General features: G+C 44.0%; 1 protein-coding gene across 1 annotated transcript; it reads right to left on the minus strand.

The window, feature by feature from the left end:
• Window positions 1–223: 223 nt before the first annotated feature.
• MRPS22 (mitochondrial ribosomal protein S22) lies at window positions 224–16,446 on the minus strand. Its single transcript, XM_037139411.2, has 8 exons — window positions 16,250–16,446; window positions 10,228–10,391; window positions 9,014–9,178; window positions 7,032–7,175; window positions 6,642–6,725; window positions 5,151–5,296; window positions 1,690–1,798; window positions 224–421 (listed from the first exon to the last, which is right to left on the minus strand). The coding sequence occupies exons 1-8, from the start codon at window positions 16,419–16,421 to the stop codon at window positions 326–328; spliced, it is 1,080 nt and encodes a 359-aa protein (XP_036995306.2). The 5' UTR covers window positions 16,422–16,446; the 3' UTR covers window positions 224–325.
• Between the last annotated feature and the right edge of the window lie 7,399 nt (window positions 16,447–23,845).

The raw sequence follows: 23,845 nt of genomic DNA on the forward strand, positions 1-23,845 counted from the left end.
CTTGAGCTGGGCTCTGTAACACGGAAAGGCAAAGGCATGGTACTTTCTTTCCCTGATGCTACACTTACTTGCTGTGATTAGAGAAATTAATATCCAGGCACTCAAACACACACTCCTCAATTGTCCCCTTGTAGCCTGGAAAAGTGAGTGGCATAAGTTTTCTTTGTATTTCTGCTAGAGGCACTATTTGGAACTTAAAACACAAAAGAAAATTTACAGGGAATTCCAAATCAGTACCTTTTAATTTTGACAGTTTAAACACCCAGCTCAATCATCAGAAAGCTAGGTAGTATTTAGTAAAATGAAATTTATTTGAGAAATATTTTCAGGAAGCTGCAGAATGGCTAATGGATGCGTCTTGATAAGCTTGCAGTGTCAATTCTATATGTGCTCCCTTCTGTGCTTCTGTTTTTGCAAAAACCTGTTTAAATTAAAAGAAAATGTTTTTTATAAAGCAATTGAACATACACCATTTATAAAATTCTTAGTTTTTAGACTTTTTAGACATCATTACCAATTCTGTAGTAGCAGAGTACAAGATTAAAGGATTTCCAAGTTTCATAGTTTTTTCTGATTATAATGCAAAAAGCATACAAGAGGGACAGAACAACAGTATCCGGCACAATTCAAACATAATACTAATTTTTACTAAACACCAGAAGTATCCTAATATGGCTGCCATCTTTCAGGAAAAAAAAACTAAAAAGAAATTGGATCATCTAGCACCTCTTGCCAAATCAAAATGAGAGCTATTATGTTTAAGAGAAATCTGGAAGATTAGAATCAACAAACTATAACTTTTCATTTTAAATGTTTTTTCCAAAAGCATTCTATTTCTGGCTTATGACAAAATCAGTGTTACTATTGTAGTTCTCTCTCCTAGAGCAGAGGCGGCAAACACAAGGCCCCCGGGCCGAATCCAGCCTCCACCTTGTTTCTACCCGGCAGCACTGAGCATCGCGCTCCTAGTTAAAGGGTAGTTACATTTATATAGTTCTAAAATCACATTTGGCACTTAGAAGGCAACCACAAGGCTGATGTGGCCCCCAGTGAACATGAGTCTGCCAGCCCTGTCCTAGAGTATTTGTCACTGGCCATTTTATTCTTAATAAACGTTGTAACTGCTTTGCAAATGCACAAGGTAATACTGGGATAGAAGCCAGATACACAAAACCGTATCTATTCTGAATATTAGAAGAGATGGAAATTATACAATGATCTCCCCTTCCCTTCCTGAAAAAAATATCAACATTTACAGAGGAATATGTGCAAACTCATGGTTTGAGGGGTCTGTAGTTCAAAACAATAATTCATCTAAGGTTTGGTAATATATAAGCCCCGCCGTCTCCCCTTCTGGACACCTGAACAAGAATGTGACCACACCGAAGGACGGACAGGAGCCGCACTGGAATCTGCCACCGTGTCCTCCACCGCGCTCTGCTGCTGACCTGATCGGGTGACGGTACTGCAGAGAACACGGGGGCAGCTGCCGCACTGTCCGAACTTCTCAGACACCACCTGCAGCCTCTCCCCCGCCACCCACTGTTTCTAGCGTCCAGGCTGAAGATATTTGGGGCTTTACCACTGTTTCAAGACTACAAGTCTGAGTTCCCATTAAACATAACCTATTTCAGAATTCTTCCTAAATTAATTATCACGCAAGAGCCGATGTGGAAACAGTCACTTTACCTTAATTAAATGTAATCCCTCAGCAGCCTGCTGCTTGGCTTCCTGCGCGGACTGGCCATCTGGATGGAGGATGTGGTACAGCTGCACCAGGCCGGCGGCATCCTCAGCTCTAGAGTGAGAGGGTTGACTGTTTTCTCCATTTGCTAAGTCCTACAAAAGGGTGTGCCAGCTCAAAGCTAAATTACATTTCAAGCGTCCTTGGGCCAGAAAGAAAATTTTTTAACCCTTCAGTTTTATATTTTTAAAAGCATTTTCAGGGAAATTAATTTCGGCTTCATACCAACCCCGCATTAGGTAGGGCAGGAGTCTCAGGTGGTGCCCAGTCTGTGAAGTGAACGTACTCTAAAGACGGCTGAGTTAGTTTCGGAAGCAGCATCATTTCTCCTGGAAACACTGTTAACGGCAGATGATTCCTAGGCCAGCCCACTGCACAAGCAGATGATAATATCCTCCAACTCAGCGCAGGAATATACCCTCATCCCACGTGAGCCAGAGGCCGGTGGTCACAGGGATACTCGAAATCACTGCCTTTACGTGTTAGCGGTGTCGGCTCCTACTAACAGAATTTTCACTAGACTCTGAGCTAGTGGATAAAGGCCTCTTACGAGAGGTCTACTAGGAGTCCAAGGAGAGACACCCAGCTACCTGTGTATTTACAGGAACCCATTAGTTAAAAAGAAAAAACATCCTAGTGAGGCAAATCTGAAACAATGCACGTCGGATGGAGGGAAGCCACGTTCCCACTTCAGCAGTCTAATGTCAGTGTCACACAACTGTCTATGATGAAGCCAGAACAAAAATACAGTTCAGGACTGTACTTGCGTTTTTAGAAACCTACAAACAATGGGTGAAGAGGCGAGGGGATTAAGAAGTACAAATAGCCCTGGCTGGTGTAGCTCATTGGATTGAGCACAGGCCTACGAACCAGAGGACTGTGGTTCAATTCCCAGTCAGGACACATGCCTGGGTTGCAGGCCGGTTCCCTGCAGGGGATGCATGAAAGGCAACCAACCATACATTGATGTTTCTCTCTTTACCCTCTAAAGATAAACAAAATCTTAAAAAAAAAAAAAAAAAGTACAAATAGGTAGGTACAGAATAGCCATGGGAATATAAAATACAATATAGGAAATGGAGCAGCCAAAGAACTTACATGCATGACACGTGGACACGAACAGTGGTGTGGGGACGGCCTGAGGGAGTGGGGTGCTGGGTGGAGGGGGGCAAAAGGGAAAATTGGGACAACTGTAGTAGCATAATCAATAAAGTAATTTTAAAGATAAAAGAACCCTTAAACAATAACATCTTTCCTGTTCTTCAGCAAAAACCCACTATCTTCTCACGTAGTCAGCGCCTTTCTATTCGCCACCTCAAAGCCGAGGGAGCGTTTACAAACGGCCCTTCTAGTATGCTTGTGCTTTTGAGGTTCTGCTGTGTACTGGCTCCTGGCTGGGGGCAGTGAGGACACCCTAATTCTGTGCTCCCCCAGCTATCACACTTCGACCTTCCCTCCTTTCCTATCACTTGAGCTGGGGGTTAAAGAGTGAGGTGACCTAGGAGTAGGTAAAGAATTTCTCAAGCCTTAAATACCTGGAGGCTTATCCTAAGGCCCATCTACCCTAAAGGCCCTCCCTTGGGGGAACTAAGAAACCAGACGTGCTCGTGTAGTAAAACTTTCCAGGCAGAAAAATTCAAAAATGTTAACTATAAATCTACTATGCTGGTTATAATGTAACAAAGTCCAATAAACCTGGCAACAAACATCGCAAATAAAATATAAAAATAAATCCCGTTAGAGCTTCAGCAGGTGGCCCCATAAGGAGCGTAACTGGGTTTTTGTATATTAGAATCATGTTTATGGCTCTGTTACATTCATGCTAAAGTACAATGCCTGTGTCTCAACAATTGAGCTTCATACCCAGCCATATCTGAAATTTTAAAAAATGTACACATTAAGAATCTCAATTCAAAACCAACAGTGAGACCTGAGTCTGAATCCACGTTACTGTTCACTAAACATGTGCATCGTGTGGCCATCACATTTAAAAGGACTGAGCCAGAAGAGCAGCAAATCTGCGACAAATTTTGCATTAGGCTTGAACATTCCTCCACAGAAACTATAATGAGTTGGAAGGCCACAGCTGTGAGCAACTGGTGACTGGCAGCCTCATCACAACAATGTGTGTGCACATGCATCACGTCTCGTGCAGAGATTTTTGGCAAAACATCCAATCACCCAGGTGACTCGGGCCCAATGGGTCCAGATTTGGCACCCTGCAACTTCTCCCCAAACTAAAATCACCTATGAAAGGGAAGGGATTTCAAACTGTTGATAACATTCAGGAAAATATGATGGGGCAGCTGACAGCAACTGGGAGAACTCTGTGAGGTCCCCAGGTGCCTACTGAGGCGTCATTGTCCTAAGAACAGTATTTCTTGTATTTTGTATCTTCGGTACATGCCTCTTGTTCCTAGTTCATGGCTGGTTACTTCCTGGACAGACACCGCATTGCCCTCTACGTTGGATTACACTACACAGGCTGCAGCAGGCTGGCTGGACATCACCTACTGTTAACAATGCTGTTTCTATGAGAAGTAATGGTTTCCAAATATGGGCTGTGTTTATTAGAAATGCCTACGGCACCTTTTATTTAGTTACGAATGCCTTACCTTTATATGAATGGTTCAAATTACATGCGGACACTGTGAGTCAAAACACCTTAGTCTGAAGGTGGCAATTCATTAAACCTCCTTGTAACCCAGAACTCTGAGTCCAGCAAGGGCTTTTTGTGGAAAGCTGACTTTCTTAGTTGGTTTCTTTTCCTTCTCTCTTTGGTCGTTCTAACCCAATCAACAGACACTCAAAAACAATTTTCCGTGCTATCACAAGTTGCACGGTACACTGTTAACTTCAGTGAGAAGGCCGGGAGCACACTGGTCTGCGTGCCGGAACAACACACAGTCTTTGTTTCCTGCACTTTGAAAAATGTAACCTTTTCAAAAATGCCTTACAAATATTGCAAAAGCCAAGGAATATCAAAAGAGTATTTTCATAAGTTAAATGATGGCTTTTATTGAAAAGCCCGAGAAGTAGACCTGCCAGAAAACAAGCACCCCCTCCCTCCCCCGAGCTATGTCAACTTATTTACATTTCTTACTTAATGCCCTGTGAGTGTCTGGAAAGTTCACTGCTGCCCACGAGCAGGGATAAGTCAATAATAACCAGATATACAGAACAGATCCGAAGCCACTTACTCTTTCAAAGAATTCTAGCGGTGTTTACATAACAAAAACAAACACAGAAAACTGGGTTACACTGGAAGAACAAACCCATAAACTGCGGTGAGTGCCAGCTGTTATCAATGGACAGCACACTGTTTCACTGGAAAAACAACATAGCTTAAATACAGACTTAATGGTAATAAGAATTTCTTTTACTTACTAATAAAGATCATACTTACAAATCTCTCTGAATCTGGTCAATCAGTAAACCATCAATCTTTTTCTTATTTACAAAATACCAAGCCATTCCACCAAAATGTCTCGTTGAACGTAAAAGGTCATATTTCCCATGTTTATCTATATCTTCGTAGGTCTGATGATGAATCTGTCCACATAAGACGCAATTTTTTTCAGAAACATGAAAATAAAGTTTTTGTAACCTTCATAAAGGGCAGCATTACTGGATATACATTTACTAGCATGAGTACTGCCTAAGAAAGTATCGGCAAAACCGGGTCTACTTATACCTGTGCCTCCACTGCCATTAACTAGTAGGTAAGATTTAGACCAGACCTCCACTGTAGACGCAAATGGCAGCCTGGAACAAGTTTTCCAAACGTTCACAGCCAGATCGATTACTTTTCAGCAACCAAGCATTATTTATGAAGCACCAATTACATACATAGACCACTGAATATAATGGACCATTATTCCCTGATTATTAAGGGGTGGAATCAAGAATATCCTTTCACTCCTTCCCTCTTACCCCATCTCATCAACTACCGTATCCATCAACTACTCCCATCTTATTAACTAACATTCCTTCAGTTCTCCTTCCAGACTGATCTTCTGAAATGAAGACTTAGATGAGGGCAGGCCTGTGTTCAAAGGCTTTCAGAGACTTGCTGGTTGAAGTCAGGATGCCTCAGCCTAGCACCTGGGGTCACCTGGGACAGGCCCCATCTACCCCTCTAGTTTAATGCCGAACCACGCCCTGCGCAGGCACTGCGTGACAAGCACACCAGATGACGGGCCGCTTCTCAAGCATCCGTTGTCGTTTCCAGCCTGTTCATACTGTCCCCTCCACCTGACACACCTCTCCTCACCCAACTCTGCCCACCGCAGTGCTCCCTGCCCTTGTAGAACCTCTTTAAGATCCCTGTGGAACCATTCCTGAGAGCACGTGGTAACCTTCTTTCAGCACCGAACGTCTCAGACCTCAGGTGGTAAATTCTCTGCGTACTTCGGTAGCCCCGCTCCCCACAGTGATTTCTGGACCACAAGCTTTGACACAGCACACCCCACCCTGGTTCATATCATCAGCTATACCATCCACAATACTACCTCACGCACAGCAGCCACTCCGTGATAACTTATTAAACTGAATTGTACGACACACCCTCTGCAATTTGGTAAATTTTAGTAACTTTGTTCCTGTATGAAAAATTGAAAAAAAGAACTGGCTTTGTCATCAAGTTTGGGCCCTAACTCTACCACTCACTATCCGTGCAACTGTCAGCAAGCTACTTAACTCTTCCCATTCTCTCACCCTCACCTCGAGGGTTGTTGGAAGGATAAAATATCTAGTTGGAAGGATAAAGTATCTATCTGGTAAAATCAGATCCTTGACCCTGCATCAAAACTTGTAACTTAACTCACTGTGCTAGATTAAAAATCTTACTCACACCCACACTTAAGCCCATAATTCAGAAACTAGAAAATATACTCACTTTGATATATTCAGCAGAGTCTGGCTCAAACTGGGCAACACAGAGGTTGAGGACATCAACATGCCGGTCCAGGCTGTACATGGTCTAAACCCACACAGCAGAGTTGGAATTAGATGGGAAACGGGAGAGTTCAACTCCTATCCTGACGCCATGACAGGCCTGCCCATCCACACGCAGGCCGCATCTGTGCCCACTGAGAGACATGTAGAAATGACACAGGCTTTCTAACTTATGCCTGAATTCAAATCCCAGCTGTAAGATAAGTAACTCTGGTCGAGTTATCACTAGAAATGTTTATCTGTGTTTTCCAAAGCAAAATGCTCAACAGCACCAGAGCCAACTGTTTCAACGAAGCCGTGACCACTGACGCTGTGAAACCAAGTCCCCTACCTTAAGATTTTCTTCCTTGAAGATGATTGGCGGTAGAGTTCTCCGACCTTCTTTTGGGAAATACACTTGTATCATCCGGTCCCGTTCCTCCCAAGAGGCTTTGCGTAGTGTGCCACTCGGTTCTCTGACGACGATAAAGCGCTCCTGAAATAGAAAACACAGTCAAGGATGAGTTTACGAGGACCTATGTTCAGTTCCTGTGTCCCACTAAATGCCATTATAAGCATAATTTGCAATCAACAATATAAAGTACAAGTGGAGAACATAAAATGCAATCAGTGCATGACTTCAATGATAATTTTAAACCTCAACAACTTGGCTAAGATTTAATACTTTCTTCACTAATCACAGTTCAACCTCTGACAACTGGAAATCTAAAATGAAAGTATTTACTAAGTGCCAGCTGTGATCCTAAAATGGGTTCAATACATAAAGTGGTTCAACTAAAAAAGCTGATTTGAGATTCATCTTCTAAATGCCTTTCAGAAGAAAGAAGTGCTATAAAACCTTTTCAAATTGTTTAATTTCCCCATGCCGAAGTCTCACCTAAACAGAGCTTACTAACTTTATGATGTACATTTACTGTCCTGGGGGTCAAAGGAACAAACCCCAAAATGTGGAACATTAACCCACTCCTCTGTGACTCCTCATACCGACATGAGACATAAATGTGTCAGACTCACTGGTCCACCTGCCTCTGGTCTCTCCACTCTTCCAACTGCCAGATCTGAGGCAGGTGGACCACCTCCTCTCTGCACCACTCAGCTGAGAATTTATCATGTAAAAGATTCTTAACACCCAGATATTGTTAATGTTCTTACAGAACCAGGAAAGGGCAGGAACTGTGGATTATAATTCTTTGCAACACCCAGAGTGACTTACACGGAGCTTTTGCACACAGCAGATAATTGATACATATCTAATTAAATTCACCTAATGGTACTGACTCAATTTTTCAGAGGAAAAGAGTCTCTGAATGTATTTTGAGGATAATATAATTAAAACTTTCATCAAGTACTGCGAATAGAAATACAAAATAACATAACTGTTCCTCACAATTATTTTGGTAATCTGAATTCCAGGTTCCCTTCTCCCCCTCAGGTTATAGAGCACTCCCACGAGCCAGCCTCCGCAGCACTGCAGACATCTGCTAAAGCACCCAAAGGGAAAATCTCAATCACAATGAAACGCTGTGATGTGCACACATCAGACGTGTGGGTGGTTCGTGTAGAGACACGGGCACTGCTCAGACCACGTCTCCTAACCACAATCGTGTATGATGAAGACTGCTGCGGGGCGGCCCTTTTCCCAGGCCTGGCACTATGCACTACTCTACTGCATTTTGTGAGCTGAACTGCATTATAAATTACATGCAAGTTACTCTTTACTTGAAGAGGCTCAAACACAGAACTGATATGTTTTGTAAGTGCCAGAGTGTTCTCGAACTGGCAATCGAGGGAAGTGGAGAGAGTGAAAACTACAGCGGCAGTGGTGCTGCCTGAAAACCACGTGGGGCGTGCCCTTCTCACTGCAAACTCTGAAATGAAAACCCTCGGGCAGTCTGGGTCTTTCGGATCATCAAGTGCGCACAGGAAAGAAACACTGTCTTTCCAAAAAGCATCAGCTAAGGAAGTGAGTCTCACCCGGGGAAAGAAAGACTCCCCCTTCTTCCCCGCCTGGAAGATTTTTGCCCGTTTGAGGTCTGGCAGTGGGTTTCTGTCTACACACCCCTGCCCTGTCCCAGCAGTCTCGGCCCCTCCTTTGCAGTCGTCCTGGAGCACACTGTGTTCCTAATCTGTAGGATATGGTAACGTCGGGTGAGGGCGGGGCAGTCCGCATTTCTCTTCTTCCTTAAGCTATATCTTCCAGAATGTTTTCAACCAGACACAGAAATTCTGGTGTGGAAGATTCAGAGACAGCTGGGTCACATCTCCACATAGTATTTCAAATACAGATCAGTTCGCGATTAGACATATACTCACCCGATGTGGTATGCTATATGATATGTCAGTAAACACGTATTTGGCTGTTTCTGTTCCTTCCAAAATCTTATCTTCGGCTAACACGTCATTTATTGGTGTTCGTTCTTCCAAAACTGGTGGCATTTTTAACCGTACTTTAGCTGCCTCCACTGCCTGTCTTGTAGCCTAATGAAATAAAATATTAAGGAACGTCACATAGTTACAGACCAACGGGTCATTTGACAAAAGCAGACAAAAATCAAAACTGCTACGGACTACAAAGAGAAGAAGCCATAGGTAAGAGTCAGTGAAGTAAACCGCTGAGTGGGCTCCTGGGCCCGGATCTTTGCCTCCGTGGTCTGGGTGAGCGCACCAGCTACAGGCTCAACCACTCTCAAAACAGCAAACAGATGTTCTGAGGCAGAGCCAGGGCACAAAAGCTACTTGAAATAGACTAGAGGATTTCACGTATTGGGTGCTTGCCGTGTGTTGGATATTGTTCAAATACTCTGAATGTATGTGGCCCACAACTACTTATGGGTGAGAAAACAGGCACACGAACGTTCAGTAAAACGCTGGGACACTGCAGCGCACAGATGTGAACTCAGGCAACTCGACTCCGAAGCCCACGTTCCACCACTGACCGCACTGCTCCACACCACACCGTTCACAACGGTTACCTCCGAGGGGTGGGAGGGGACTTGGGCTCTTCATGTGATATACAGCACTATCAGGTATTTGAATTTTTGCTATGATTATAAATTAGTTTTGAATTAGAAGAAGAGCAAAAATGCTTCACATATTTATAAACTGAAGCCTTTCCCACAAAGCATTCAATACCTATGACTCCAGGAGGAGCCTGGTGCCTGCAGCAAAACGCTGTTCAGAAGGATCTCATAATCTCTCCAGTTTCAGCCTCAAAGCAGCTCAGGACAACTGTCCCTCCAGGAAGGGAGCAGGGGCAGAAAGGATGCTCGGATTGGTTTCAGAGCAGAGGATGCTCTGCTCCGACCCCCAGACCCGCCGGCCCACACGCCCAGTCTGCCTCCCTGTGGCCTGCTCCCTGCCCCACGCCTGCCCATTCCTATTTCCTTTCTCAGTTCTGTGCCTGGGAGTCCCCTCTCCTTAGTGCCTGAGGGAAAAAAAAAACTATCAACATGTGGAGGGGCCTCTGCAAATCTTTTTTAACCCTTTAAAGAGAGGTATTCTCTACCAATATTCCTGCATTCATGTACCTCTTCCAACTGTGCCTGAGTCATTAGTTTGTAGGTTGGGGGCTTCAGTTCTTGTACAGCTGGCTTAAATATCTTCTGCAAATCCAAGCCTGTCATCTTGATAAGTATGTGTTGGACTTCTTCATCCATAAATGTAGGTTTCTTGATCTCTGAGCTACCAGATTCTGTTAAAATAATTTTAGCAAATAAGAAATGGAAAAAATGACAAGCCAACAATGCCTCTAAATATAAAAGTTAAAAATAAAAATGATTTAGTGTCTATAATATCTACCTTCATACACATATTGTTAATACAAGACGTAGTTATTGGTTCATTCCTTCCTTTAAAATTTATTGAATATTCATAATGAGGAGGACACAGTTCCTGCCTAAAAGGCACTCAAAGACTAGTAGAGGAAGTAACAGGAAAAAAAGTAATTAATGTAATAATAATAATAATAATAATAGTTGCTTTCGTTTACAGAGTTGTCTCCTATATGCCAGACCTTACACACAGTTTCAGGAATGGCAACAACCACCCACAATAAATACTGATGTCCCAATTTTATAAATGAGGACACTGGAGCTTAAAGACCCAGCTACTGAGGGACAGAGCTAAGGTTTAAACCAAGGCTTATCTGATTCTAAAGCCTGGATGAATGAATCCCAGTCCACCACCGTGCTCCTCAGCGTAAGTGCTGCAGACGGGGGAGGCCTGTGACTGCTGGGGGAGGAAGCACACAGCCTGGGAGCATGTAGGGCACGACGGGGTCAAACACGGCTTCCCAGGGGCCTAAACAAGATGGAGGAAAAAACGGGGAAAGAATTCTAGGCTGCGAAGCTGCAGCTAGGAAAGAGCGGCCTGGATTACTGGACAGGATACTGAAGAGGCCATGTGGTGTCTTGGAAGAGCCTTGGACAGAAGAGGAGACTCAGATCTCAATTCTGCCCCGTGCAGTGCGCCTATGTGCTCGCCTGACCTCCATGTCCACTTCCTTAGGGAAAAAGGGCCACTCCTCCCGGCCGCCTCTTCCTCTGCTAGTCCTGTAATTGCTGGTGTCCCTGATGATTCTGAACTGCCTCCTTCTTTTCTCCCTTCCCACATTCTCAACAGATGACTTTCTAGCCTTCTATCACTTAAGTTATTTCTGGATTTTGGAGACTCTCAAATCTGAATCTCTAGCCAAGATCATCCTCCATCCAAATACCCATGGACATTACACATGCACTTCAATAAAGCGGACCCCATCAATGTTCTCCTGTCTTAAACCTACTCTTCCTGCTATTCCCTATCTTACTACCATCCAACAGACCTGTGAGGCAGGCACCTTCCTTTTCCCTCCACGTTCCTGACTTCTTTACCCTCCACGCCCAGCCAACAGCAGCAGTAGTTACATTACTAACAGCTGACATTTGTTAGATATTTACTATGGGCCAGCGCTGACTGAGCTAAGTACTTTTCAAAGCACATTTAACCCTCACAACTACCCCTTTAAACACTGTGATTATCTCCATTTGAAAAAAAGGACAGTGACCCGGGATATACGTAGCCTATCATAACTCATCAATTTTCTCTACTCTCCATTTATCACTGCCACGACCCTGGTCAAAGTCGCCCTCGTCTCTTGCCTTGGCCTCCGTACCAGTCTCCCCGCCTCCATTCTGACCCCACCATAAACCACTCTCCGCAGAACCACCACAGTAACCACTTAAAAATGTAACCCAAACAAGAGGAAAGACTAACAGAACAAAGAGTTCATTTTTTGCTAAAATAAACAAAACTGACAAACCTTTAGCTAGACTAATCGAGGTAAAAAAGGAGCCCAAATCAACAAAAGTATAAATGAAGAAGGGAATTTCACCACTGATACCACGGAAATACAAAGACAGGATCAGGAGGCCACTTCAAACCACCGCGCTAACACACTGGGCAACCTGAAAGACCAGGAAAGTTCTCAGAAACATACAACCCACCAAGACTAAATCAAGAAGACAATCACACGCTTTACAATGTGTTCTCTGATAGTTCCAGTAACCATCTAGCACCATACATAATTATTACAATATTACTAACTATATTTCCTATGCTGTACTTAACTACCAAGCTGTACTATGCTGTACACCTGAAACCAATACAAAATAATACAGAATGTAAACTATAATTGAAAAAAAAATTTAAGAAAACTAAACCAGAAAATCAGAACAATTACTAGTAAGGAGATTGAATCAGTAATCAAAAATCTCCCAGTGAAGAAAAGCCCAGGACCAAATGGCTTCACAGGTGGATTTTACTAACACTTAAAGAATTAACACCAATCTTTTCCAAATTCTTCCAAAACCAGAGCGGAGGGAACATTTCCAAACTTATAAGTCCGGCATTAACCTGAAACCAAAGTGAGAAAAGGACACTAACAGGAAACTACAGAGCAATATCCCTGATGAATATGAACGCAAAAATTCTCAGTAAAATACTAGCAAACTGAAATCAGTAGCACATTAAAAAGATCATTCACCATGATCAAGTGGAATTTATCCTTGGGATGCCAGGAGGGTTCAACATACTCAACTCAATGAACATTGTACATCACATTAATAGAATAAAAGAAAAAATCTTATAGTTTCTTCAATAGATGCAGAAAAAGCATTTTGACAAAAGTCAACATCCATTCATGATAAAAACTCTTAACAAATTAAAGTACAGAAGGAACATACCTCAATATAATAAAGGCCATACACAACAAGCCCACAGCCAACGCACGCAGTGGGGGAAGGGTGGAAGCCTTTCCTGAGACCAGGAAGGAAGGGGAGCCCTCTCATCACTACTACTGACGGGACCGGAGGTCCTGGCCAGAACACTTAGGCAGGAAAAGAAAGGAGAGAGAAGGCACCAGCACAGAAAATCAGAGGTGAAATTGTCTCTATTTGCAGATGACATGGTTTTATATTAAAAATCCTATATGTATAGAAAATATGCCAAAATGTGACATCAAATGAACAAATTCAGTAAAGTTGCAGAATACAAAAATTAACATTAAAAATGAGTAGTGTTTCTATATACTAATTTATATATAACACATATAAACTTATATATAACAAATATATAAACACATTTTCTGAAAAAGAAATTAAAAATACCATTTATCATAGCATCAAAAACAATAAAATAGAAAGGCAGTGAAATGTCACTCTGCTGAAAACTACAAGACACTGAGGGGAAAAACCAAAGAAGATACGAATACATGAAAAGGTAGCCTGTGTTCATGGATAGAAAGAATTAATATTGTTAAAATGTCCATACCACCCAAAGCCATTTATAGATTCAATGCAATTCCTATCAAGATTCCAACTGCATTTTTTACAGAAATAGGTCAAACAATCCTCAAATTTATATGGAACCACAAAAGACCCTGAACAGCCAAAGCGATCCTGAGAAAGAACAAAGTGGGAGGCATCACACTCCCTAATTCCCAGCTACACCCTGAGGCAACAGTAATCACACCAGTTTGTTGCTAGCATACAGACAGACAGACAGACAGACCAATGGAATACAACTCTGAGCCCAGAAATAAACCCAAATATATATATAGTCAACTAATACTTGACTATTTGACAAGGGAGCTAAGAATATGCAATGGAAAACATAGTTTCTTCAATAAATTATGCTGGGATAAAAGGATATTCACACATAAAAGAGTCAAACTAGACCCCTATCTTATATTACTCACAAAAATTAACTAAAAATGGATTAAAGACTTCAATGAAATACAAGAAACCATGAAACTAGAAGACAATGTAGGGGGAAAGCTCCTTGACATTGGCCTTGGCAATGATTTTCTGAATATGACACCTAAAGCACAACTAAACAAAACATAAATGGGACAAAATCAAACTAAATAACTTCTGAGGAGCAAAAGAATCAACCAACAAGATAAAAAGACAACCAAGAAATGAGAAAAAAATATTAGTACACTATATATTTGGTAAGGGGTTAATATTCAAAATATATAAAGAACTCATACAAATCAATAGCAAAATACCAACAATCCAGTTAAAAAGTGGGCAAAAGACCTGAATAGATTTTTTCCCAAAGAAGATATGTGACCAACAGGTACTTGAAAAGGTGCTCAACATCACTAATCATCAGGGATATGCAAATCAAAACCACAATGAAACATCACCTCACCCCTGTCAGAATGGCCAGCATCAAAAAGAGAAACAATTAACAAATGCTGGCTAGGATGTGAAGAACAGGGAACCCTTCTGCACTACTGGTGGAAATATAAATTGGAACAGCCACTATGAAAACCTACAAAGTTTCCCCCCAAATTTTAAAATAGATCTATCATATGATCCAGCAATTCCACTTCTGGGAATATATGAAGAAAACGAAAACACTATGTTGAAGAGGTATCTGCACCCCCATGTTCACAGCAGTATTATTTAAAATAGCCAAGACGTGAAAACAACCTCAGTGTCCACTGACGGATGAATGAACAAGAAGATGTGGCGTGTTATTATTATAAGAAAGGAGGATATCTTGCCATTTAGGACAACGTGGATGGATCTTGAAGGCATTCTGCTAAGTGAAACAAGTCAGAGAGAAAAAAGAATACTCTATGATCTCATTTACATGTGAAATCTAGAAACAACAAAAAACCCAAACTCTAAAGAGAACAGATTTGTGATTACCAGAGGTGGCAGAGGACTGGACATAGGTAATCAAAAGGTACAAACTTCAGTTACAGGGTGTAAGTGTGGGGGATGTAAATGATGGGCAGGCAACATGATGACCTCAGTTAACATTGCTGTTAGATATATGAAAGTTGTTAAGAAAGCAAATCCTAAACTTTTTTTTCTTTTTTATCTACATAGAGGATGTTAACTAAATTTATCATAGTAATAATTTCATGATACATGCAAGTCAAATCATCTTGCTGTATACCTTAAACTTATATGCTGTTGTATGTCAATTATATCTCAATAAAACCGAAAAAATATTTAATTTTTAAAAATGTAATTAAATTTGGCTCACATCATTTATTAGGGGGAAAAAGTTAAGGTAGTCTGCTTATTTCACTGCCCCCCACTAGCTGATGTCATTTTCCAGGTCCAGAACCCTTTCTTGCAGTCATCTCCGGCACCCAGGTCCCTTCAAGCAGCCAGCACACAACAGGTGCTCAGCACTTTCCTCAACCTGACCCCTTCCCCCAGCTTCAGTTACCATGCAGCGACCAGGTGTGCCTAATGGACAGTTCCACTTGAATCTCAAAGGCACCTCAAATTTAATGTGTCCAAAACAAATGTTGAATTCTTTCTCTTTTCCCATCTCTTTATCTCATCTACTGCCTTTCTTCCCCTACCTCCCCCCTTAAAAACTGCTGCTACAATTAATCTTCTGTCTTGATATAAATAGGACGATTCTCCACTCAACCACCCAAGTAAATAAGAAACTTGGGAGGCAACACATTTCTTCTTTTAAAGACCCAAAGTCATAACCAACCCTTCTCATCAATCCTACCTCCAAAATGGGTTCCCAAACTACCTGTGTTCAGCCTCATTTCTGGACTTTTGCTCATGCTGTTTCCTCTACTTGGAATGCTCATTTCCTCACTAGCGTTTGGTCATGGCCTTTCCAGGAACCACAAAATTCCCAAAACCCTCCCTCACTTTCCAACCTGATTTGAGTTCCAGTATTACGTGCGTTCCCCTATCAGAGTCCGGGTCACAATGCACTGCCACCTCCCCACTGGGCCATGAGTTCCTTCGGGGAAAAATCTGTGTCCCCTACACTTAGCACAGTGCTTTGCAAAGAGCAGACCTCGAGCACTGCTGGTTAGGAGGGTAAACGAATGAACAAACGCGGGAGATGACAGACCCAGCTGGTACAGAAGGGAGAAGACTGGGTGCGAGGGCACGCTGTGGGAAGGGAGGGGAGGGCAAGGGATGCGGCATAGGGTGCAGGTGGGGCTCCGCGTGGGTCTTGCCAGCCAGAAGCAGGCTGGTCTCCCAGAGCACTCCAGTGGACCTCGAGCAGGTCACTTACCGGCCTCAGAACTGAACCGACGGCATGGCACTTTCGCCCCGCAGGGCACGGGAAGCAGCTGCAGCAGGGCGCCGGGCTTGGGCAGACCTCGGGCCCGGAAACAGACCCGTTTAGCACCCCGAGAACCTGTCAGGAGGCTCCACGGCCACAAAGACGCTCTGAGAGTCGCCATAATTACCTAGGACCGCTAGCGCCGGAGGCTGCCGGAAGCAATTCAGAGCCCCACGCGGTTTCTCCATGGCATTCTGGGAAATGTAGTCTGGAGGAGGGAACCGGAAGCCTTTTACAGATTGTTTCTCTAAACTGTTCACATGTAAAAGGGTCCGAATCCTTCTCTATGCATAGAGTCCCCAGTGCTCTTTTTCCTGGGCTTTCTCTTCGTTTCCAAGGCTGTAAATAACAAATTTATATTTCCTACACAAAACTCTTCTTCCAGCCCCAAGTTTAAATCCAACTGCCTACTCAACTTCTCCATTCAAACTTCTCACAAGACCCCTATACCCAAATATAACTCCTGAATTCAAGCCCTGACTGCCACCAGCACCATCAGCTCCTTCAACTCGAACCCTTCATTGTCTCAGAACGTTACTCCTTTCCTTCACAGCCCTTTTCTCAATTTGTGATTTTGCTCATTTATGTGTACTTACTTTTCTCACCCCATAAAGACAATGACCCTCTGATTATAATATCACCTAGGCTGTCACATCTATGCCCACAGCAAACATTTATCAAATAAACAAGTAGATGAATAATTGAATGATACTGTTATTTTTATTTCAGCTGTCCAAGATGTGCAGGTCTTACTCTCCCCTGGCCTGTGGGTTGGTGTCAGTGCTAAGAACTTATCCCAAAGCCTAGCTAAAGAAAGGTGTCAAGTTAAACACGTGTTTGAATTTGAGGGACAGGTAGACTCACCTAATCTTACCTCTTCTCTCTCACTGCCCCATAAGAGCTCCGCATGTGAATTCATTCACTGTGGGTGGGGAAGGAGAGCCCCAGGCTTGGCGCTGCACTCAGGCATGACTGCTGTCCTGTGCTTCCCAACACCTCCTTTCACCCAGGCATGAAATCAGGTGTCAGGGGAGTGGCATGCATGCTGGGTGTCTCCCAGCCATGCCCTTTCTCCGAGAATCAATTACCTACTTTCCCAAAGCCAGGAAGGAGAGGCCTCAGTGGCTCTTATCCTATTAACATCCCTTGGAGAGAACTGATTGGATAGTGAGTGGACACTTCACTATCCAATGCAAGAGGATTCCTCACTATAATGCAAGAGGAATGAATCCACTGGCTGGGGTATTCGTTCCCTGTAACCTCCATAACAATTTACAACAAACTTGGGGTCTTAAAACAGCAGGAACTTGTTCTCACAGTTCTTGATGCCAGGCCTCTGAAATCAGTATCACTGGGCCGAAATCCAAGAATCAGCAGAGCTGTCGCCCCGTCACAGGCTCCAGGGGAGAATCCGTTCCCTATCTCTTCCAGCTTCTGGTGACTGCAAGCATTCCATGCCTCATGGCTGCATCACTCCCATCTCTGCCTCCATCTTCACAGCACCTTCTCTTCTGTCTGTGCTCCGTGTCCCTTTGCCTCGCTCTGATATGATTGCTGTTAGGGCCCACCTGAATAATGCAGGATAATGTCCTCATCTGAAACCCCTTAACTTAATCACCTCTGCAGAGACCCTGGTTCCATGTAAGGTAACATTTACAGGTTCCTGGAATTGGGAGTAAGTAAATGACTTTGTGGAAGGAAGGGCATTTTCAACCTACCCCAGCTGTCCAGGTACCAAGCAGATTTTCTCTCAAGATTTCAAACTAAGAAACACAGAAACTGTAGTGGATGGTAAAGCTTGAAGTAAGTAACTATTTAGAGTTAGGTTTATAGCAGCCTTTTTCTGGCAATATGCTCTCTGATGAGTAAGCAGAGAAAACTAGTCTGCAGAGAAAATCAAGAAAATGGAACAGCAGCGGAGGTGGCCCACTGTGAGGTTTAAGAAAAAGAGAGAGATGGAGGAAAGGGCTACCTTGGCCAGAGAGTCCCCTGCCCTTGCTGCCCCCACCCCCACCACACTTTCCTTTTCCTAACTTCCTTTACTTGAGCTACACTGAGTTTCATTGACATGAAGTAACCAAGATTCTTGATTCCAGCTATAACCTTGTGCAGACACCCACATCTTTCAAAGCCTCAGTCCCCCACCTGCAAAATGGGTATAATCAGTAGTACTGATTTTGCAGATTATGAAGATAAATTACTTTCAGGATCTGATGCCTGGAGCAAGAAGAGGGTGCAAGAAGGTCCAGTGGCAGCAAGTCGGTGGCTTTCTGAAGCTCTGCAGAGGGAGAGCTTTAGAGAGTTGTATGGTTATCAGCTAATATTCTCTTGTAAGCAACAGAAATCTTTCCTAACTAAACAGAGATGGGAGTTATTTGAAAGATGTTGAATAACTCACACAGCTAAAGGGAAAGCTGACCAGTGAAGCCTCAGGTAGGTACTTGAAGACTAGCAGCTCCAGGGTCCCCAGAGACAAGAACTCAAGAGAAATCTCTCCAGCAGGCTGCTTTCAGGGTGACTTGGTTCCAGCCAAAAGCTTTCCATCAAATTCAAGTTCCTGGACTTCCGCCAAGATGGAGGCATAGGTGGAGTCGCTGTGCCTTCTCTCACAACCAAGTTTAGAGACAACTAAATATTAGCAACAGAAAACATAGCCAGAACACAGAAAATTGAACTTTTCGGAAGTCTGATAACAACAAATTCTTCAGCCTGACCAGTAAGAGGGGCGAAACCAGCAGCTGTTGGAGCAGGGTTGCACAGAAAAACTCGGTCAGACAGACTCGGGAGCGCGGAATCCAGGCGCAGGGTTGGACCTAGTGAGCGACTCAGCGAGCGACCGCGGGGAAACAGCGAGGGAGCAGGGCTGCGGGTTGACTGTGGTCGTGCTTTCCTGCGCAGATAGATAAGCGAGGGAGTGGGCGGTGAGACTACGGGACTGAGCAGGCCCCACAGCAAACGGCAGCACAGGGTGCCGCCATTTCCCCGCTCTGACCCCACCTCCACATACAGCGTCATAACCCAACGACCTGAGTAGCCCCGCCCTGGTGAACCACCTAAGGCTCTGCTCCTCACCCAGCGGCCAGAAACAGCAGAGGGGGTCGCCATTTCCCTGCTCTGACCACGCCCCCACATACAGCGTCACAACCCAGCGACCTGAGAGTCCAAGGCTCCACTACTCATACTTAACGGGTGAGAACAGACCAAAAATGGCTCAAGATCTCAAAGCCCCAGAGCCTATAAATCTAAGCGATGAAGAAATAGCAAAACTCTCAGACGCACAGTTTAAAACACTGGTGATCAGGATCCTCACAGAACTGGTTGATTATAGCCACAAATTAGACAAACATATGAAGGCGAAACTAATTGAAATGAACAAAATTGCACAGGAAACCAATATCGATGAAAAGGAAACTGGGACTCAAATCAATGGAGTGAACCAGAAGAAAGCAAATAATGGCCAAACAGAAAAGAGTCAAGAAGCAAGAATTCAAAAAAATGAGGAGAGTCTTAGGATCCTCCAGGACATCTTTAAACGCTCCAACATCTGAATTATAGGGGTACCAGAAGGGGGAAAGGAACAGCCACCAGTGGAAAACTTACTTGAACAAATAATAAAGGAGAATTTCCCCAATCTGGCAAAGGAAATAGACTTCCAGGAAATCCAGGAAGCCCAGAGAGTCCCAAAGAAGTTGGACCCAAGAAGGAACACACCAAGGCACATCATCATTATATTAGCCAAGATTAAAATGAAGGAGAGAATCCTAGAAGCAGCAAGAGCTAAGGGGACAGTCACCTACAAAGGAGTTCCTATCAGACTGTCAGCAGATTTCTCAAAAGAGACCTTACAGGCAAGAAGGGGCTGGAAAGAGGTATTCCAAGTCATGAAATCCAAAGACCTGCAACCAAGATTGTTCTATCCAGCAAAACTTTCATTTAGAATGGAAGGACAGATAAAGTGCTTCTCAGATCAGATCCAATTCAAGGAGTTCATCATCACCAAGCCCTTATTACATGAAATGTTAAAGGGACTTATCTAAGAAAAAGAAGTTAAAAAAACATGAACAGTGAAAGGACAGCAAACTCACAGTTATTAACAACCACACCTAAAACAAAAGCAAACTAAAAGGACAGCTAGATCAGGAGCAGAAACATAGAAATGAATATCACATGGAGGGTTAGCAATAGGGGAGTGGGAGGAGGAGAAGGGGAGAGAAGGAACAGAAAATAAGTAGCATAGACAGTAGACAGGAAATTGATGGGGGGCAAGAAAAGCATGGGAAATATAGAATCTAAAGAACTTGAGACACATGGTCATAAACTAAAGGGGGGGTAATGGTGGGGACGGGGGGTAGAGTGGAGGGGAATGAAGGGGAGAATAGAACAACTGTAGTGGCATAATCAATAAAAAATAAAAATAAAAAATAAAAAAAATTCAAGTTCCTGGTGAGAGCAGCTGATTGGTCTGGGTGGGGTTCTATTTGCCTTTGGGGAATGAAGGGAGCTGGCCCTCTGATTGACGCATCTACTGCTGGGATTCATCAGGTCATATCTGGGAGAGAGATCACCAGCTCTGTGGAGCAAGGATCGGTCCTTATTTGTAAAACAAAAGTATTTTCAATTACCCAGCTGTCAGTAATTTTACAGTCTGAACTTTTCATTATTTCCCCAAAGGGACTAGGATTTTGCCCTGGGCTTTCACAATTCTTTAAGATGAGGGTTGGGAATAGATGTCAAAACTCATCACTGAAGCCTTCACCAAGGGCCTATCTGCCCCATTTTTGCCTCCCCCACAGTGTTTTTGCCCTGTCCCTGTTCAGAATCCAAATGCCCAACATCCTCCTAAAGATACAAATTCCATGGCCGAAGTCCCTCTGTGTGCTGGAAGGGGCAGCTAGCAAGGAATAGAGTAAAGTGAGAAGGAACAAGGGATGATGGGAGGTTCCCAGGGAAGCTTCAGGGAATGTGAGCCTAAGTGGGCACATTGGCCATTGTGCCAGGGTGCAAGGTGTTAAAGATGGGGAGAGTGTGGAGATGGATTTGGAGGTGGGACTCAGAGTGTCTTCCTGTCTCTCTGCCTCTTGTCTCTGAGCAAAAGTGAACTCATTGGCTGAGAAAAGGCAAGGTTGTGTTGGGTGCTGCAGCAGCAAGAAGTGTGAAGTAGCTGCTGGGGGCTGAGCTCATGGCTGTGACGCTAGAACCTAGAGCACTACCAGGCCCCAGAGTGGTGGGGCAGTTTGCAGCAGTGCAGGAGAGGAACCTAGATCTGGAAGCCAGGAACCTATTTACCACAGTTCCAGAGGAAAATGGAAACATTTGAAGGTGTCCCTGGAAGCTCATGCAAGGCTGTGTCTCAGCAGAAAAACCATGAGCAATGGTGAGGACATTGAAAGACGTGACAGCACCTCCGCCTTCCCTCTCCCTCTCAAAGCACACATTGTCTTCTCATCAGTCCCATTGCTCTTCATGGCAAAGCGGTGAGGCAGACAGGGCAGGCACTGACATTCCCATCTTCCATATGCATAAAGTAAGGCTCCAAAGTTAAGGGTCTTGCCCCAAACCACCCAATTAATTTGGTACAAAGACAAGGCTAGCAGCTGTTATGGTGGAAACGCTCTGTTCACATGTGTTTCATGGGGTGAGGAAAAGCACTGAGACTTCCAGAAACGACATACACTGTCTTCTGAGCCCAGAATGTAGCCCAAGAGAGGTCAGGCAGGGAGACTGTTCTCCACCATGAGACAGTGGGAGTGAATGAGTCAGCTCCTCCAACCCTGGAGTTATCAGTTTATCTCCAATTTTCCACACGACACTCTGTCTCCTTTCTTCTGACAGCACCCACTGAACGGCAATTCTACCCCAAACTGAACACTCAAAACAGAAAATGATTGCCGGAGGCCAAGGCTACATCTGTCAGTGATGACAGGCAGACCCTCTGTCCTATAGCACAGGGATATAAATGCCAAAGGCACTTAGGCCGGCTCCTTCCAGATGCTCCTGCCATCCCAGATGCCCCCACAATGACGCTGGCCCAGAGCAGTCAGCCCATGTCACAGCTGTCATGGGTATGATCCATAAGAGCTGACACTTGGCTCCCCTGCTCCCCAGAGCTGGCCGCTGTCCGTATTGGTATGTGGAACATTTTGTCTGAGGGACATGCTGGCCTGGGTTGAAAGTAATTCCCATCAGCTCAGAACTGGGTGGTCTGTCACAGGGTTACTTTTCAGTTCGATCTGAACTCAGGAAATCTTTCAGAGTGAGAGCTGGTATTTTCAAAGGTTAATAAGCCTGTCAGATATTTCTTCCATGAGAAAATGTGATGCATCTGACTGCCCTGACTTGCACGCAGTCCCCAGATCCGGGGCCTGAGCATGATTTCACTTCAGAGTCAGGACTGCAGTGTCCTGAGGGTGTCTGGGCCTGGGCTGGACGGGAGGGGTGGGGGACTGGCAGATGCATGTGCAGGTCACCACTAATGGGAAGCCAGAACCCAAAGGGCAGAATGTATGTTCTTAGGGTGTCCTGTGTGTGTGCCTGCCTGTTATGTACTTGCAGTGTATGTGTGTGTTTGGCTATACGTGTCATGCAAATGTGTGTGCATGTGTTTCTGTTTGCCTTGGGGGCATGCATATATGTGTGCATGTGTAGGTGACCATGGCTGTGCACCTAAATGTACACATGTTAAAGTGTGTGCGTGGTGAACATGTGTGTTTGTGTGGTCTTGGGTGTGTACAGACGGACACACATGTGTTCTCACATGTATATTCAGCCTGGGAATGGGGCAAATTAATAGTAAGAGCTTTGGAACAAGAAAAATGTGGGTTCACCTGAAACACCAATGCAAAAGAACCTATGCACCCCAATGTTCACAGAAACACAATTTATAATAGCCAAGTGCTGGAAGCAACCAAAGTGCCCATCAGTAAATGAATGGATCCAAAAACTATGGTACACTTACACAATGGAATCCTATGCAGCAGGAAGAAAGAAGGAGCTCCTACCCTTTGCAACAGCATGGATGGAACTACAGAGCATTATGCTGAGTGAAATAAGCCAGTGGTGAGGGACCAATACCATATGATCTCACCTTTAACAGGAACCTAATCACTAAAATGAACAAGCAAGCAAAATATAACCAAAGACAATGAAATCGAGAACAGGCTGACTGTGTACAGAGGGGAGAGGAGAGGGGATTACAGGGGAAAAGGGTGAAGGGTTTGCCAGAACAATTATAAAGGACACATGGACAATAAGGAGGGGGTGGAAACAGAGGAGGTAGGGAGCCCTGGGGTGGTGGGGAGCGGTGGGGGGGGAGGCAGAAAACTGTACTTGAACAACAATTTTAAAAAAAAGATGTGGGTTCAAATTCTAACTCTACAGCTTATAAGCACATGAGCACTTGCTACTCACCACCTTGGTTTTCTCCTCTCTAAGATGGGATGGTAACAGCTTCCACACACAGGACCAGGGTGAAGGGTCACAGGCGTGAAGAAGATAGTGCTCTGGCACACAGTCCCTGCCCACCAAGTGGTTGATAGATGGTAACTA

Source organism: Artibeus jamaicensis, unplaced genomic scaffold, assembly GCF_021234435.1.
Source record: "Artibeus jamaicensis isolate MK-2021 breed Jamaican fruit bat unplaced genomic scaffold, CSHL_Jam_final contig_519, whole genome shotgun sequence".
NCBI lineage: Eukaryota > Metazoa > Chordata > Mammalia > Chiroptera > Phyllostomidae > Artibeus > Artibeus jamaicensis.

Bases quoted from the DNA above. Each gene is read 5' to 3' on its own strand.
- MRPS22 (XM_037139411.2), bottom strand. From the start codon at position 16,421: ATGGCGACTCTCAGAGCGTCTTTGTGGCCGTGGAGCCTCCTGACAGGT. The intron at 10,392-16,249 runs GTAAGTGACCTG...TTATTTTAACAG, and splicing joins TCGGTTCAGTTCTGAGGCCG to AATCTGGTAGCTCAGAGATC. The intron at 422-1,689 runs GTAAAGTGACTG...TAATTTAAACAG, and splicing joins AGGGATTACATTTAATTAAG to GTTTTTGCAAAAACAGAAGC.